The 19830-nt window shown below is 33.1% G+C and overlaps 1 protein-coding gene across 10 annotated transcripts in view; it reads left to right on the top strand.

Annotated features, from left to right (window-relative positions):
* The window catches only part of LOC145241346 (tubby protein homolog), a 480960-nt gene that overhangs the window by 428505 nt on the left and 32625 nt on the right, over positions 1 to 19830 (top strand). For 8 of the 10 annotated variants that reach the window (XM_080104210.1, XM_080104207.1, XM_080104201.1 and 5 more), the window contains 2 exons: positions 14845 to 14957; positions 17315 to 17438. In XM_080104210.1, the coding sequence (XP_079960336.1) occupies positions 14845 to 14957; positions 17315 to 17438 (237 nt within the window). The remainder of the gene's footprint in view (positions 1 to 14844; positions 14958 to 17314; positions 17439 to 19830) is intronic. The other 2 variants (XM_080104202.1, XM_080104204.1) reach the window with 1 other exon arrangement.

Genomic DNA, 19830 nt, shown 5'->3' with positions numbered 1-19830 from the left:
TATCTTCAGCTTTTATTGCATAGGATCTCTTTCTAATATCTTCAGCTTTTATTGCATAGGATCTCTTTCTAATATCTTCAGCTTTTATTGCATAGGATCTCTTTCTAATATCTTCAGCTTTTATTGCATAGGATCTCTTTCTAATATCTTCAGCTTTTATTACATAGGATCTCTTTCTAATATCTTCAGCTTTTATTGCATAGGATCTCTTTCTAATATCTTCAGCTTTTATTGCATAGGATCTCTTTCTAATATCTTCAGCTTTTATTACATAGGATCTCTTTCTAATATCTTCAGCTTTTATTGCATAGGATCTCTTTCTAATATCTTCAGCTTTTATTACATAGGATCTCTTTCTAATATCTTCAGCTTTTATTGCATAGGATCTCTTTCTAATATCTTCAGCTTTTATTACATAGGATCTCTTTCTAATATCTTCAGCTTTTATTGCATAGGATCTCTTTCTAATATCTTCAGCTTTTATTGCATAGGATCTCTTTCTAATATCTTCAGCTTTTATTACATAGGATCTCTTTCTAATATCTTCAGCTTTTATTGCATAGGATCTCTTTCTAATATCTTCAGCTTTTATTGCATAGGATCTCTTTCTAATATCTTCAGCTTTTATTACATAGGATCTCTTTCTAATATCTTCAGCTTTTATTGCATAGGATCTCTTTCTAATATCTTCAGCTTTTATTGCATAGGATCTCTTTCTAATATCTTCAGCTTTTATTACATAGGATCTCTTTCTAATATCTTCAGCTTTTATTACATAGGATCTCTTTCTAATATCTTCAGCTTTTATTGCATAGGATCTCTTTCTAATATCTTCAGCTTTTATTGCATAGGATCTCTTTCTAATATCTTCAGCTTTTATTACATAGGATCTCTTTCTAATATCTTCAGCTTTTATTACATAGGATCTCTTTCTAATATCTTCAGCTTTTATTGCATAGGATCTCTTTCTAATATCTTCAGCTTTTATTACATAGGATCTCTTTCTAATATCTTCAGCTTTTATTGCATAGGATCTCTTTCTAATATCTTCAGCTTTTATTACATAGGATCTCTTTCTAATATCTTCAGCTTTTATTGCATAGGATCTCTTTCTAATATCTTCAGCTTTTATTGCATAGGATCTCTTTCTAATATCTTCAGCTTTTATTGCATAGGATCTCTTTCTAATATCTTCAGCTTTTATTGCATAGGATCTCTTTCTAATATCTTCAGCTTTTATTACATAGGATCTCTTTCTAATATCTTCAGCTTTTATTGCATAGGATCTCTTTCTAATATCTTCAGCTTTTATTGCATAGGATCTCTTTCTAATATCTTCAGCTTTTATTACATAGGATCTCTTTCTAATATCTTCAGCTTTTATTGCATAGGATCTCTTTCTAATATCTTCAGCTTTTATTACATAGGATCTCTTTCTAATATCTTCAGCTTTTATTGCATAGGATCTCTTTCTAATATCTTCAGCTTTTATTACATAGGATCTCTTTCTAATATCTTCAGCTTTTATTGCATAGGATCTCTTTCTAATATCTTCAGCTTTTATTGCATAGGATCTCTTTCTAATATCTTCAGCTTTTATTACATAGGATCTCTTTCTAATATCTTCAGCTTTTATTACATAGGATCTCTTTCTAATATCTTCAGCTTTTATTGCATAGGATCTCTTTCTAATATCTTCAGCTTTTATTACATAGGATCTCTTTCTAATATCTTCAGCTTTTATTACATAGGATCTCTTTCTAATATCTTTAGCTTTTATTGCATAGGATCTCTTTCTAATATCTTCAGCTTTTATTACATAGGATCTCTTTCTAATATCTTCAGCTTTTATTGCATAGGATCTCTTTCTAATATCTTCAGCTTTTATTACATAGGATCTCTTTCTAATATCTTCAGCTTTTATTGCATAGGATCTCTTTCTAATATCTTCAGCTTTTATTACATAGGATCTCTTTCTAATATCTTCAGCTTTTATTGCATAGGATCTCTTTCTAATATCTTCAGCTTTTATTACATAGGATCTCTTTCTAATATCTTTAGCTTTTATTACATAGGATCTCTTTCTAATATCTTCAGCTTTTATTACATAGGATCTCTTTCTAATATCTTCAGCTTTTATTACATAGGATCTCTTTCTAATATCTTCAGCTTTTATTACATAGGATCTCTTTCTAATATCTTCAGCTTTTATTGCATAGGATCTCTTTCTAATATCTTCAGCTTTTATTACATAGGATCTCTTTCTAATATCTTTAGCTTTTATTACATAGGATCTCTTTCTAATATCTTCAGCTTTTATTACATAGGATCTCTTTCTAATATCTTCAGCTTTTATTACATAGAATCTCTTTCTAATATCTTCAGCTTTAATTACATAGGATCTCTTTCTAATATCTTCAGCTTTTAATGCATAGGATCTCTTTCTAATATCTTCAGCTTTTATTGCATAGGATCTCTTTCTAATATCTTCAGCTTTTATTACATAGGATCTCTTTCTAATATCTTCAGCTTTTATTGCATAGGATCTCTTTCTAATATCTTCAGCTTTTATTGCATAGGATCTCTTTCTAATATCTTCAGCTTTTATTGCATAGGATCTCTTTCTAATATCTTCAGCTTTTATTACATAGGATCTCTTTCTAATATCTTTAGCTTTTATTACATAGGATCTCTTTCTAATATCTTCAGCTTTTATTACATAGGATCTCTTTCTAATATCTTCAGCTTTTATTACATAGGATCTCTTTCTAATATCTTCAGCTTTTATTACATAGGATCTCTTTCTAATATCTTCAGCTTTTATTGCATAGGATCTCTTTCTAATATCTTCAGCTTTTATTACATAGGATCTCTTTCTAATATCTTTAGCTTTTATTACATAGGATCTCTTTCTAATATCTTCAGCTTTTATTACATAGGATCTCTTTCTAATATCTTCAGCTTTTATTACATAGGATCTCTTTCTAATATCTTCAGCTTTTATTACATAGGATCTCTTTCTAATATCTTCAGCTTTTATTACATAGGATCTCTTTCTAATATCTTCAGCTTTTATTGCATAGGATCTCTTTCTAATATCTTCAGCTTTTATTGCATAGGATCTCTTTCTAATATCTTCAGCTTTTATTACATAGGATCTCTTTCTAATATCTTCAGCTTTTATTACATAGGATCTCTTTCTAATATCTTCAGCTTTTATTACATAGGATCTCTTTCTAATATCTTAAGCTTTTATTACATAGGATCTCTTTCTAATATCTTCAGCTTTTATTACATAGGATCTCTTTCTAATATCTTCAGCTTTTATTACATAGGATCTCTTTCTAATATCTTCAGCTTTTATTACATAGGATCTCTTTCTAATATCTTCAGCTTTTATTACATAGGATCTCTTTCTAATATCTTCAGCTTTTATTACATAGGATCTCTTTCTAATATCTTCAGCTTTTATTGCATAGGATCTCTTTCTAATATCTTCAGCTTTTATTGCATATGATCTCTTTCTAATATCTTCAGCTTTTATTGCATAGGATCTCTTTCTAATATCTTCAGCTTTTATTACATAGGATCTCTTTCTAATATCTTCAGCTTTTATTGCATAGGATCTCTTTCTAATATCTTCAGCTTTTATTACATAGGATCTCTTTCTAATATCTTTAGCTTTTATTGCATAGGATCTCTTTCTAATATCTTTAGCTTTTATTGCATAGGATCTCTTTCTAATATCTTCAGCTTTTATTACATAGGATCTCTTTCTAATATCTTTAGCTTTTATTGCATAGGATCTCTTTCTAATATCTTCAGCTTTTATTACATAGGATCTCTTTCTAATATCTTAAGCTTTTATTGCATAGGATCTCTTTCTAATATCTTAAGCTTTTATTGCATAGGATCTCTTTCTAATATCTTTAGCTTTTATTGCATAGGATCTCTTTCTAATATCTTTAGCTTTTATTACATAGGATCTCTTTCTAATATCTTCAGCTTTTATTACATAGGATCTCTTTCTAATATCTTTAGCTTTTATTGCATAGGATCTCTTTCTAATATCTTCAGCTTTTATTACATAGGATCTCTTTCTAATATCTTCAGCTTTTATTACATAGGATCTCTTTCTAATATCTTTAGCTTTTATTGCATAGGATCTCTTTCTAATATCTTTAGCTTTTATTACATAGGATCTCTTTCTAATATCTTCAGCTTTTATTACATAGGATCTCTTTCTAATATCTTCAGCTTTTATTACATAGGATCTCTTTCTAATATCTTTAGCTTTTATTGCATAGGATCTCTTTCTAATATCTTTAGCTTTTATTGCATAGGTCTCTTTCTAATATCTTTAGCTTTTATTACATAGGATCTCTTTCTAATATCTTCAGCTTTTATTACATAGGATCTCTTTCTAATATCTTTAGCTTTTATTGCATAGGATCTCTTTCTAATATCTTCAGCTTTTATTACATAGGATCTCTTTCTAATATCTTCAGCTTTTATTACATAGGATCTCTTTCTAATATCTTTAGCTTTTATTGCATAGGATCTCTTTCTAATATCTTTAGCTTTTATTACATAGGATCTCTTTCTAATATCTTCAGCTTTTATTACATAGGATCTCTTTCTAATATCTTCAGCTTTTATTACATAGGATCTCTTTCTAATATCTTTAGCTTTTATTACATAGGATCTCTTTCTAATATCTTTAGCTTTTATTGCATAGGATCTCTTTCTAATATCTTTAGCTTTTATTGCATAGGATCTCTTTCTAATATCTTTAGCTTTTATTACATAGGATCTCTTTCTAATATCTTTAGCTTTTATTGCATAGGATCTCTTTCTAATATCTTCAGCTTTTATTACATAGGATCTCTTTCTAATATCTTTAGCTTTTATTGCATAGGATCTCTTTCTAATATCTTTAGCTTTTATTGCATAGGATCTCTTTCTAATATCTTCAGCTTTTATTACATAGGATCTCTTTCTAATATCTTTAGCTTTTATTGCATAGGATCTCTTTCTAATATCTTTAGCTTTTATTACATAGGATCTCTTTCTAATATCTTTAGCTTTTATTGCATAGGATCTCTTTCTAATATCTTTAGCTTTTATTACATAGGATCTCTTTCTAATATCTTCAGCTTTTATTACATAGGATCTCTTTCTAATATCTTTAGCTTTTATTACATAGGATCTCTTTCTAATATCTTTAGCTTTTATTACATAGGATCTCTTTCTAATATCTTCAGCTTTTATTACATAGGATCTCTTTCTAATATCTTTAGCTTTTATTACATAGGATCTCTTTCTAATATCTTCAGCTTTTATTACATAGGATCTCTTTCTAATATCTTTAGCTTTTATTACATAGGATCTCTTTCTAATATCTTCAGCTTTTATTGCATAGGATCTCTTTCTAATATCTTCAGCTTTTATTGCATAGGATCTCTTTCTAATATCTTTAGCTTTTATTACATAGGATCTCTTTCTAATATCTTCAGCTTTTATTGCATAGGATCTCTTTCTAATATCTTTAGCTTTTATTACATAGGATCTCTTTCTAATATCTTTAGCTTTTCTTACATAGGATCTCTTTCTAATATCTTCAGCTTTTATTACATAGGATCTCTTTCTAATATCTTCAGCTTTTATTGCATAGGATCTCTTTCTAATATCTTTAGCTTTTATTGCATAGGATCTCTTTCTAATATCTTCAGCTTTTATTACATAGGATCTCTTTCTAATATCTTCAGCTTTTATTGCATAGGATCTCTTTCTAATATCTTCAGCTTTTATTGCATAGGATCTCTTTCTAATATCTTCAGCTTTTATTGCATAGGATCTCTTTCTAATATCTTCAGCTAGTTTTAGAGGATGTTATCATCAATAATTTGTCAAGTATGTTTAAACTTAAAGTCGATGACGTCAGCATTTTTTCTTTTTTAACAAAAGCATTTATTACCGTTACTCACTTAAGTCTCTCGCTGCCACATGTTCATCTAACCTGGTACGTGTTTTTCTTTCTTCTGGACGCCTGCTTGGCACACTTTACATGCCCGTCTCCTTTGGCATTGAGTTTTTTCTCCCCTTGACCACGGGGTGTCCTATTTTCCTTTTTCTTCTCGCGCCAGCTCACGCACATTTCCTAATTTACATATGTGCTTTTTTTTTTGTTCAGCAAATCAGCTATCTTACAACTTTTGCTACTATTTTCCCATGCACTCATATGCACGCTGTTACATACCTACCTCTCTTGAACGGACATGGAGAAATAGTACATTAATAAGCAATAGTACATTAAACAGAAGTATGCATTGAAAAATATTGCATTAATAGAAGTAATCGTTTAATTTCAGCATCAGACAGATACCAAATCTCCATTAGCAATAGATGAATTTTTTATGTAAGAGGCTGTTATTTAGGATTGTCTAACCAAAGACTGTGAAGAGTTGAGAAGCGAGGTTTCTGTTTACAGTACATTTAAACTCCTGCGGGTTAGTACAACCAGGGAAGGTGAAGGGGTTGGATTTTGCTGTTTGTCGGGTTAGTTGGGTGTATGTATGTCAAAGGTACATAAGTGCTATGAATTCATCAGAGCAAATTCCATTGAATACTTTTAAAACAAGGATACAAATTGCAACGATATGACAGGTTGGAGGTTGGCTGATACTGTGGAACCTATTAGATTTGAGACTAGTTTTTGGACCCTATCCAAGAGGGCGAGACTAGTGGTAGATGCACCAGCCCACATGTAGATAAATTGTGGCCTTGCAAAGATATAGGATACTCTCTGGTTGGAATAATTTTCTAGCACAATAGCCCACTTTCTTTGCAGCAGCCTTGGCAATGTTTTTAATGTATCCATTTCAAAATCGAGACAAAAATGGAGAATGCCCTCTTGGCAGTCATTTCGTTAGATTTTCCTTATTTATTTATCAATTAACTGCACTGATTTTGTTGTTATGTCCGAATGAAAAAAAAAAATAATCTGTGAGATTAAATTTATGATAATCTGTTTTAATCTTTTTCTAATCTGTTTTATTTTTTAAAATCCATCCATTTCTCATCCAATGATACATATTTGTTTTAGTTTTTCGACTTTGTGCGAGTTTGCTTTTTTATTTTATACTAATCAGTCAGCTTCTGCAAGGTTCCTGTGGTGCAGTAAAAAATCAAGTGTAAAAGTGATATTCTCCTGACGGTTGAAGGTTCAATTCTCAGTGTAAGTGACCCCCCAAAAAAAGAATACAATTGGGAATTACTTAGGACCTCTATCTGTGACTGACAGAACGAAAACATTCTAACCCTGTGAAGTAATTAAAGGGTTCAATTTGAAGTTTCGTCCAGATCCTGAGCCTGACAGAAACATTCTCGAGTTCGACAAGATACACCTGAAAAAGGTCGGAGGTTATATCGACCGAAACGTTGTGAAAATGACACTCAAGATGAGAACAGTAGCCTGAAGAATCCAAATAATATGAATAATCAGTCAGCATTTACCAAGGCTAAAATCATCCAAGAATAAGAGTATTAAGAAGACTTGGACAAGTATTTGTTGACATTAGACTTGAAGATGACTAGGTTGTAGTCAGCAGGGAATTGTTTTGTCATATTAACGAGAAATTCTTGAAAAAAAGTAATTCTCTTCATGGAAATGTATTAAACAAGTCTTCTGCCTCACTTATTCAAGAAGTTTGAATGAATATGAAACAATGAAATCTAAGAGGCTTAATTCTAGTTTGCTTAAAGCATTGTTTATTGTGTATATAAATGTACTTTATTGGAAACAATATAATGCAGAGGTGTAACGAAGCAATAGAGCGGCATAAAACTGAAGTAAACGAAGATAGAATGCTGGAGTAACATGGATTCACCTTTTATTAATACAAGATATGTGTATTTTTATATATATTTTTAATATTGCATTCTTGCGACAGTGTCGTCTAATGGAAGTTCTATATCATATATTTCAGGAAAATTTCTCTTCAAACATGCTTATGGGGGCTGTTGTGTAAAAAAATTTTAATACACATTCATATATACAAATTTTATATATATATTGAACTAGATGGGGGGGGGGCTCAGCTTTGCCAGGTTGTAAAATATGCTTAAATATGATATTTTAATTTGTCCAGATTTCATATATTATTATTATAGAGTCGTGATTTCAAAAGCAAAAATAAAAAAGTTTTTGGGGTGCTATCAGCTAGAATCGAAACCGAAAGTAAAACTGTAGCATTCAAAGCTGGTGACGTTACCACCGTACAAACGTGACACACATATGAACTGATTAAAAATTAAAAATAAACTAAGATGAATGTACAAAATGTTTAACGATTTTTCAATTTCGACCCCTAAAAATCTATTTTAATTGGCTAAAGACCCAACGCTCTATAAAAAAATCCAATCATTTGAGGCCCCTAGCGCCACTCTGCAACTTTTAGTTTTGGAAGAGATAGAGTTTGAAAATATGGAGACAGACAGACAGACAGACAGACATAGTGAGTTTTATAAATTAGATTAATAAGACAAAAATCTGCATTATGTGTCTTATTGACAACCGGCTGGGATTCTCATTCGGGAGAAAAAAAAAGCACCGCATTACTATTTCATTTGGCCATGCGTATTTCAAATTTCTCGCTCTGCTCACTCACCCAATTTGCATAAATTTCTGCCTTCCTCATCAAAGATGCTCGTAGTGATAAATATTATTGAAACTTTATACATCCGTTTTACTCATAGAATAGGAATTATACTGACGCATTTGCAGGAAATTTTACACTTGGTAAAAAATTTTAAGATTGGGTGATTTGTTTTTATATATGGCCTCTACTTTTTCACAGAAAATACACCCCGAATGCGAGACTTGCTGCCCTTTTTTTTTTTTTTCAATACTTCTTATAAAGTAAAACATCCACCACGTCACATGGGAATTGACATGGACAAACCTGAGGTGTAATGAGATTCCAACACACTTCATGGGGCTCGGATCCATCTTCAAACTTCCTGCTTGGTGCACAACAGAACCCACCCAGACCTTTGGCCCTGGTTTCGACTTTGTTAAAGAGAATCCATCAGTTTACCGATTTGAATCTTTGGTTCATTAACTTAAAACAATCCATCCATCTTATTATAACTCTTATCCTTAAGTGACTTTTAGCCTTGATATGTTGTGGCAATTTATTAAGTTCAAAAGAAGTTAAATCCTACTTCAGTCACCTAAATTGTTGTCTGTGAATTGATTTTGAATGAGTTATGTTTTTAGTAAAAAAAAAAAAATCGAAAATAATAATCAATCGGCTTGTAGTTTGCGCAGAGGTTGTTCTTGGCCTTCGGGCCAGGAGCAGAAAAGGAAGTATTCAGTTTTGGTCAATGTGGGGGCAACCCTACATATTGGACAATTGCTTTTTAAGTCAATTAGATTGGTCAATGTGGGGGAAACCCTTCATATCAGACAGTTGCTAATTTTGAACCCTGCCAGAGTGCCCCCTTGGGGGAGCTGGGTTTTCCTCCCCATATTAAAAAACGGCCTTGTGCCTAATTTGCTCAGTGGGGAAGCAAATAAATACACAGCTTGTAGCGCACATTAATTTCATCCATCTCCTGAAGGACTACTTCAGCCCCTTCAGAACAGAAATTGCAGACAACAGCACAGAATCATTCTATGTAGGTGTTCAGCATGTTGGTATTTCTTTCTTTCTCACTGCAGGAAGATGTGACGATGTCAGGGAGATAGGTCAGCCAAACCAGCACCTCTACAAAGCAGCATTCTGGCCTTTTAAAAATTTCCTTGGCAGTCCTGTCAGTATTCCCGGTAGGCAATAAGCAATAATCTTGCCCCCCCGCCCTCAAAAAAAAAAAAAAGAAAAGGAGGCAGTGGCATGTAAGGATGGACGTTTGGCTTTGGAGGATAAGCCCTGGCTGAACTATTATCTACTTTCTTCCCACTGCAGGAAAATGCGACACAAGGTCAAGAAAGTGAAGGATATAAAGTCAATTCTCCTAAAGAATGTAAAAATTGCCTGAGCACCCCATCGACATTTCCCAATAGGGGTGTGTAGGTAGTAAGTTATAATTCTTCTTTCCCTGAAAGCCGTGATGACAACGCCTGTGAGAGTGAACCTCCTAGGACTAGTTGGGACATTTCATCCTTAACGTCCATCAACAGGAAAAAAGTCATTAAAAAAAATGGCTCCTACTCTGTTGACTTAGGAGCCTGAGTAAAAAAAAAAAGTTAGGGTGTTCAGCATGTTGAATGACACTATTGCCTTTTATATGAGCATGTCTGTATAGATAACAAATAGCACAGCTTAGTTTCTTTTAAAATTCTTTACCCTCTGACAGAAAAATGTTCTGAAGCAGAAAACTTCTCAAAAAGTTCGAAAAATGTCTGCATTATATACTATAGATGGACCGAAAGGTCTCATCTATAGATGCAGTTCTTTTGGTGTGTTTGTGTTTGTCCTGAACATGACACCAAAGACTGACCCTTTTCCTTAAATAATTTTGCAATTGTTTAGCTCTCTCTATAACCTCTTACCCTCATCTTCTTATTCTCAAAATCAGGAGGTCTTCCTCTGCTGTCTTCCGGGTCATGAGATTACTCACGTCCTAATCCATAGTTTGTCAATATTTTCAGGCTTTTTGCCAAAGAAGAACCCAACCAGATTAGGACAGAAATACACACTCACGCACACACACAATCATTCATGCATCTCAAACTCACACACATGCATATTAACATACTCCAATACTTGTGGATATACTAACACACCACCCACGCACGCACATGTGTGATCCGGTGTGGTCGATCGCATCTGACCAGATATGTTTTCTTGCCTTTGTCCATATTTTTCTCCTCAGATGAAATGACTTCTTTTTCTACATGCAAAACAAAAACCTGTCAATCAATAAAGTTCTCTCCCCTTGTCTCCCTCCTCTCTTCTGTTTACTTTTATTCACATATTTACCCCCCCTCTATCCCTCTACCGCCTCCCCAACCAGTGAGGGCAATAAAAAGAAAAGATATTGGAAATCATGAATATTTTTTGTTGTTTTTATTGTTTGTTTGTTTTTGTTTTTTTTCTTTCTTTCTTTCGATTTCTTTTTGTATTTCTATTTTTTGCTTTTATTGATTCATTTTCCATCTGTATTTTTGGTATTAATACTAGAAGAAATACCCGTCCCATAGCAGGTAAAATTAACCGTTCTCCCAAATAGAACAGTTTTGCATCGCCTTCATACCCCCTCCCCGTTATAAAGATTAAAATAAAAATATGTTACGAAACTTTGTCTCGAATCCTTATTCCAATTTTAATTAACATCCATTTCGTAATTTGATTCTAGAAAATTTTCCAAATTTAAGGCTTACACTTAAGAGGTCTTAATAAGAAATTGAAATTCAAGTTTTCGTTTGGTTGTTTTGTTTTACGGCATATCAACATTTTTCAGGTTATTTAATGCCGAATCCAATTATTTTGGAAATAGTATTCATGTTGTATCCAGTTATTTTGTATAAGGTTTTTATTCTTCAAGCTCTTTGTATCTTCAATCGCTATTTTGTAGAGTCTAGTTTGGTTGTTTTATAGTTGATTTTATCGTTTTTGTTCCCTACCCTGCAAAATATGAATGAGTTTTACAATGGGAGAGGGAAAAGGGTTACAGTATTATTTTTTAGTACATTTTAAGTTAGGAAACCAGTCAGGAAGTGGGGGAGATAGAAAGGGAAAATGGGGGAAAAGGTTGGTTGTTATTTTTGTTTTGGGTTTTGCAGAAAATAATTAAGTTTTTCAAAAGGAAGTAGAAAAACAAAAAGCATCAATATTAGGGGCATTTCATCTCAGGAAGCCAATATCTTCAGACAGCCTGGTCTGGTAGCCTCGGGAAATTCAAGGAATCTTGTTTAATTGGTTTCTTACTACACATTCACACACTCGGGCAATGCTGGGTACCTTTGCTAGTCTAATATATGAAAAAGCAAAAACTTTCGACAAACACATCAAAATGTGACAAAATTAGTATCGTTTTAAAGATCAATGTTACAGATGACAAATATCAAAAAATTGGCCAAAAATATTTATTCTTTCTCCATCAACTGGATCTTTTTTTACAAGGAGTCAATTTTTTCGTTGACATTTTTGCAATTCATTCAAGCCTTGCGTGAACGACGTTGTGTAAAACAGGTCATTTTGAATACCTGTGACGTCACAATCATGGTGAACACATCGATAAGACCGTTTGCTTTTTTTTTTACCTCCTTTTCCACTTGTACGTTACGGGTTCGAGCCTGCCTACGACTCATAATTTTTTTTTTTTTTTTTTGCGCTCGCACGGGTAATTGCTGCTATTTTGAGTTGTTTTAATTCATTGTTTTTTGTTTTTGTTTTTTTAGGGCTTTGGTTGCTCAACCAACCTCCTTACACACACCTGGACACACTCTGGCAACGCCGGGTACCCAGGCTAATCTATTATATAAAGGAGACCTGTCTGTGTGTTTGTATGTTTGCTAAAAACTTTCGTCATCCGCATCCGGCCGGGTTGAAACTGGTACCATCTGAAAAGGCAATACCTCGGATGCATAATATGTAAAAATTAGAAAAAAGATTAATTCTGCAGCAGTCAACTGGACCACTTTTTAGAAAGTAGGGGGAGGTTCTATATTCTGGGTGTCTTTTTTCGCAAATCACGCATGCATATTTAACTAAAACTATGTTTAAAACGCTTATTTTATAACATTATGACGTCATAAGCACTCGTTACCGTGTGGGCAAAAGCGTTTGCTCGTAATTTTAGCAGACAAACTAAATACTTGCCTTTTAAGTGTTCGGGTCTGTTTTGAACGAATATCACATTTAAGTAGCTTTTATTTTACGTTTTTTAACATTTTTTTCACCTTTTCATTTTGGTTATTTTTAGAACATTTTCCCATGCAAATATTTTAATTTATATGTTTTTATTTTTACTTTATTTTACAATTTTTGCTTTCGGTTTCAATTCTGGTTGATGGAATCCAAATCACTTTTTTTTCTTTTTTTTTCTTTGATACATTAAAATATCTTGCTTCAGCAGATTTTACAACCAGGCATCAGAATCAGGAATTTAGAAAAAAATTGGTAATTGGAATTGTGCCATCACTAATAGGAATATTTAATTATGGACGGAAAAATAAAAAATAACTTATATTTTTAATTGACGAAGTTATTAGCTGTACAACTAAAATTTTATTTCTTTTTTTGTATAAGTTTTTAAAATGTACAAACAAATAAAAATTGCAAACTAAAATAACTTTACTGTATATCAGGCAACGCCGTGTACGGCATGGCTAGTAGTATACAAACTATTAGTGGACGAAGATTTCTTAGGTCAGATTTTAAATTTGATCTTTTAACATTTCTGTGTTGGAATCAGTCTAACAGTTTACTTAGCATTTCCGCCACTCTAAGGCATATTGGTACCATATTTCTTGCCATATAAAAAAATTTTTATTGAATTTTTCTAAATCTTTTTTTTTTTATCTCTTTTTCTCCGTTATTGTAAATTTTTGTGAAAGAAACCTTTATCTGTATATCAGGGAGATAAATTAAGCATTCATAACAATCAGAATCTTGTTTATTTATAAGTTCTCGAATGAATTTACTTTGAAATAATTGTAAAAACATTTTGGCTCTGAATTTATTTTTGGTTGTCTCTGCAGTGTTATGATCTACTTCTAGACTGATGAAGCATAAATTTTCTGAAATACTCCTGTTGATCTCAACGTTTTATTTGACACAGAATACAGTATTTCATTAGCTATCATACTATAAAAGATATTATGTGTCTGTTAACAAAACTTAATATATATTACTCAGATGTATCAAAAAGCTTGCAATAGTTTGACCGAATTCAGCAGCTCTTGATGCTTTTTCCCAAACTCATGAAAGTGACAAACCGCACTGGACTTTGAGATGTTGGGTTCACCCGATGATACCAATCTGATGTCAGTTAGAAAATATCTAAAGCTTGGTGCACATTTTGAAATTTTAAAATTAAATTACGCTAATGTTTGTGGATACAGACACACAGACAATATTTTATGATTAGAATTCGTAATTATTTCAAAATTTTTTAGATGAGGATTGTTAATTTGAATAATTTGGACTACTGTTCTCATCTTGGATTTTATTCTCACAACGGTTTTTTGCCGATGTAAGCTTCCTGTGAGAAATTTTGAACAGGATCCTTTATTTAAACTACAGGGGTAGAATGGTCTCATTCCGAAAACCAGAACTGGGTAGAAGTATTTAAAAATTCATAATTGTATCCTGAGAATTGAACCTTCAACCTCCAAAAGACTGTTACTTAGACTATCAATTATAATCAACTCTATCCTGTTGTGCCATGGACCTATGGAGACAGTTTCATTGGGTTAAATATTGCAAGAATTCTGTGTCCCTTTGATGTGAATACTCCCGACTAATCCAACAGGCAGCAAAATCCTATCCCTTCATTCATTGATGCGAGAAAACTGTACTAACATGCAGAAATTTAAATATAATATGAACAGGCATCTTGCTACTCAACTCCCTACATCGTTCCCCTGTAGGCATAATCAAAATAGTAGCCCTTACTTTCCAAGTGGCAATATACCTTGTTTGAGGTGAGTAAGAGTAGGAAGAAAGAAAGGAAGAAAGAAAAAAACAGTAGTCTGAATAAACCAAATTACGAACATTAATTTGTTGCAATTTTTTGGATTGTCTAAAATTATTTGTATTCATTTTTCTTTTCTTTTCTTTTTTTCTTTTTTCTTTTTTTTTCAATGTAATTTCTATTATTTTCTATTATTCTCAGCAGTTTCTCCTTGCTGGAAGGAAGAGAAAGAAAAGCACAACATCCAACTACCTCATTTCGACAGACCCGACAGATTTATCACGCTGTGGAGAAGCATATATCGGAAAACTCAGGTAAGTATGAAGATTGGTGCGCTCATTTACACATAATGTTACCATGGGAGGAAAAAACATTAAAATGAATCAGTTTTGGGGAAGGCTGCATCATCTGGGAAATGCTTTCCTTTCAAAAACAACTTCATGGCTTGGAAGAGGTGAAAGTCGGAGGTGCAAGGTCAGGAGAGTAGGGAGGATGGGGAATGATTTCATAACCACACGCCTATGCTTCTGATCTGGCCACATGCGAGTTGTGGATCGGAGCATTATCCTGCAGGAGGAGGGTATCTTTGCTGATCTTCAATACAGGGCTTTACACTGCGAGTGAAATAGTTGCATTTGCGAGTTATTTTTCCAAATGGCAACTAGAAATAATAAAATGCTTTTGCGATTGTGTTTCTATCACTGACAATCTTTCAAAACTTGTTACTTAGCGAAAAATGTTTTTTCAACTGTTATTTTTTAAAAAAATTGAACTTTGATTCCCGTTTTAATAACGTTTTCTTCCTGGGTCTTATGAGGTGGGACTCCACTGAAACATGTATGCACAATGATGTTTGTATAATAAACAGACTGTATATACCTGCTCTGTCCTCCATTGATCATTCTTTAATTTACGTCTAGGAAACCAATCTACACAACAATTATACATATATAATATATATATATATATATATATATATATATATATATATATATATATATATATATATATATACAAGCATTTCAGCCTGGCGTTGTGCAAGCAAAAAAAAAAAAGAAGAGAGGTCAATTTTTTTTTTATTTTGACCCCTATTATGACCTCTTAACATTTATTGTTTAGGGCTCAAATCAAGTTATTAAGTTAGATCCATGTCCAAGGAACCTATATCTAAAATTTCAAGTGTTTAGACCCAAAATTGGCGGAGGAGTTTGGTAGAGTTCTCAAAGGTCAAATCGTTGAACTTTAACTCCTTAACAGCCAAATTTCTGACCGAAAACCGATCACAAAGATTTTCCCAAATCTCAGTACCCTGTATATCAAGTTTCGAGTCTGTAGACTTAAAATTGAGAGTTATTGCATAGGGAAATGTACACAGACACACAGACACGTTCACTTTTATAGATATATATTTCTTATGAGAGTATCTTTTTGTATTTTTACTACATTAAATAATATATTGTTTATTTTAGAAAATAATTTCAAGTCTTATAGCTAAATTGATGTGCATAGAAAAATAATTTTAATATATCATATTTCTCTTAAGCTACCTGTATGTCTGTCTGTCAATTCTACTTTTTCTGGGTCAATCTGGCTGAAATTTTAATGGACCTTCGTTATGATAAAGTACAGCAAAATTATTATGGTATTTGTCTGATGCAAAGTTAGGGATTATTATTTGATGCAAAAATAAGTACAAAGTTAACCTACGAGAGGCGTGCAATAAATAATGCCCTTGACTCACTTCCCATGGGAGTAGAGCAACGAAACTTGGCACAGTTATATGTCTTTATATATATAGGAACCACCCAGAGTTATGCATTTCTCCCATCGTTTGATGCAGCTCTGGAGACCATTTTTGTAGAACACCCCAGGTTGGTCCTCCAACCATGACGTGACTTCAGAAATCAAGGTTGCATCATCTGGGAAATGCTTTCCTTTCAAAAACAACTTCATGGCTTAGAAGAGGTGAAAGTCAGGGGGTGCAAGGTCAGGAGAGTAGGGAGGATAGGGAATGTTTTCATAACCACACGCCCGTGCTTCTGATCTGGCCACATGCAAGTTGTGTATTGGAGCATTGTCCTGCAGGAGGAGGGTACCTTTGCTGATCTTGCCCCGCCTCTTGATTTTGATAGCTTCCCTTAATTTCCTCAAAAGTGAAGCATAATAGGCTCCTGTAATTGTGGTACCCGTTGCCATATTCTATGGTTTAGTTTTATGACAAAAGAACCTATATTTTCAAACCAATATTTGCCTACGTTTATATATACATATAGTCCTGCAGGCCAGCTTTAATTTTGCTGCTTCAGTTGTCTCCCCTGTAGCCTTGCCAGGTCACTAATATATACATGCATACATGCAGGTTGGCCTGAAAGTAGGTAGATAGAATCGTCTATCTGCTTTTTATATTGGATTTACATTAACAGATCAAATCCTTTTTTTTTTCTTTTTTTTTTTTTACAGATAGACTCCAAAAATATCCTTATAAATTATTTTTACCAAATATTTCTAAGTTCATCCAGTTTATCCTTAAAATCATATACACTAATAATGTATGCATTCTTATATGATTAAGTATTTCTTTTTTTTTTTTTTTTTGCGGTTATTAGAAAATATCTTTTAAATCTATTCATCTAAATTATAATATTTTGTTTTTCTTGCCTCTTTGTTTCAGGTCCAATTTATTGGGGACGCAATTCACCTTATTTGACAAAGGTCCAAATCCCAGGAAATCTGTCGGAGTCGCTACACCAGAACCAACTGGAATCAGCCGAAGAGAATTAGTGGGCGTCGTATACGTATGTTAACCAGATTGTTAAAGATTTCTTTTGAAATCTGCTGATTTGCGAAAATTGCATTAAAAATAAACCATATATGTCTGTAAAGTAGTAGTAGTAGTATGAAAATATATCTATGCCAAGTAAACTTTAGAGAGGCGTCTATATTTCATTCCCACAAGAAATCATCAGGGTAAATGCTTATTTATATATATATATATAAATATATATATATATATTCATGCTACTAATAAGCTCTATTCATGTATTGAGCACTGTGGAAGTACAGGGTGAAATGATAAAGTTATCATCTCAGAAAAGATGACAATATTCCATTTCTGTTTGATGAAAACTGTTTTTCTTTTTCTTTTTTTTGTACACCATGTACTAATTGACCAGTTGTGTACAAATCCCAAGAGCGATGGGAGCCTTCTATCATGTCTGAAAGTAACACAATGTTCAACGAGCGAGATCAGAGAGGTGTTGCTGTACAGCTCATGCTCTCTATCAATCCAAGTTATGAAACCAGAACCATTGCTAGCACCCTCAAAATGCAAATCTGGACAGTTCAATGTTTGAGGGCACAAAGTTTCTGGCCACAGTTATGGTCTTTGTTTTGGTTTCATGTGAGGGCCACATTATGCCACTTCACATACATCTTTGAAGTCGGCTTGAAAGTCAACACAAAAGGGTACTCGGGCAGGTGGCTACTGGCAAACCCTGGTTGTGTCAGCAGGACTGTGCACCAGCCCACAAGTCCAAAGAAACCCAGGCTTAGGTTCAGACAGAGTGCTACAGCTTTGTACCCTTCTTTCACTGCCACCCTTTTCCTGACCTGAATCCACTGAATTACTTTGTTTGATCATACAATGAGAACATCACCAACATGACCTCCCACAACACCAAAGCCAGCCTGATCACTGAATATTCGCCAACCTCCCACCGGCGCTTGTGAAAAAGGCTTGCTCCAAGTTCTGAACCAATATCAAGGTGGTGATTGAGGCTGAAGGCAGCTACATTGAATAGATATCAGCTCTATTACATAATCAAGTTAGCTGAATTGATTTTTTTCAATAAAAGTTTTAAAATAGTATTGTTTTCTTTAGGGCGACAATTTTATCGTTCCACCCCATAAGCACTGAAAATATCTGCACAATGTGTTGTATCACCTTATAATATGTATATAAGCATGAAACAGTAATATATATATATATATATATATATATATATATATATATATAAAAGGCACTTTGTGTGTGTGTGTTCGTTCCCTATAAATTTCAAAACAATTGGTCTCATTTTTAAAAAATTTCATGCGAATGTACTTTGTGTCTGGAAGTGTTCTGAGATAGGTTTTGTATCAGAATGCTTCTGATTAATGAAATAGAAGACTTGCGTAAAATCTGTTGCTAAGATCGTTGGAAAAAAGATTAAATTGTTCTATCTCTCTAGAAAGTAGCTGACTCTTGATGCAATCTTTTACTTGTCTAAATGGTCAGATATGCCCTATGATGGTGTACTACTGCCACATCTGGGTAGATGCCACTCAAAGGAGCACGTTTTCTTTTCTCGATAGATTATAACATCGACTTTGCAGTCTATTAAGGGATGATCTTTACTGTTCTCCACAGCCCCTTTCTCATAGAAGAGGCATTGCTCGACTGAGCTCCAGTCTCTGGTTCATCACTGTAAGATATTCACAGCAAAATCTTGTTTTATTATCACAACTTTTTGCACAGAGGAGACGTTTCTAGTCTTTCTCTAATCATTATTTCCATGGTAAGTGGTCGACTGAGTTATAATCTCTGGTTCTTTCCTATAAAATATTCACAGCAAAAACTCTTCTACCTACCATTATTGCAAAGAACTTTCATTTCTTCCTACATGAACAGAATTTCCATGAAAACTTCCTATCATTGGAACGCATTACCACAGGACTGCTTATTAGCAGACTACAATGTGGTCATCTTCAAATCCAATGTTAATAAATACTTGCTGTACCATCTACTTCAATAATCAAATTTTGTCCATTCATCCTTTTCAAGCCTCTCAGTATTGTTTATTATCCAACTGAGAGTCTCATTTACACATCCTTGAATGGCTTTTGGTCTTGATAAATGGTGACTTATTAGTACAGGTAAAAAGATTTTAAATCTAAAACTAATATGCATGAATGTATTAAAAAAAAACACTTTTAATAAACATATATATATATATATATATATATATATATATATGTTGTTGTTCATCCGTCGGAATGACAAGGATCATTTGATCATCCTGTAGGGTAGAGTGGAGGGAATCATCATCAGTGAGTGCAGATATGGCTGATAAGCCCAATCTTTGCTTGAAAAGTTCTACTGCAGTGAGAACAGGGAATCATAGCAGATGTTGAGGGCTTCAAAACATTGCC

Source organism: Euprymna scolopes, chromosome 20 (assembly GCF_053919585.1).
Source record: "Euprymna scolopes isolate OS-2025 chromosome 20, ASM5391958v1, whole genome shotgun sequence".
Lineage (NCBI taxonomy): Eukaryota > Metazoa > Mollusca > Cephalopoda > Sepiida > Sepiolidae > Euprymna > Euprymna scolopes.
This window is presented reverse-complemented; position numbering and strand designations above follow the sequence as displayed.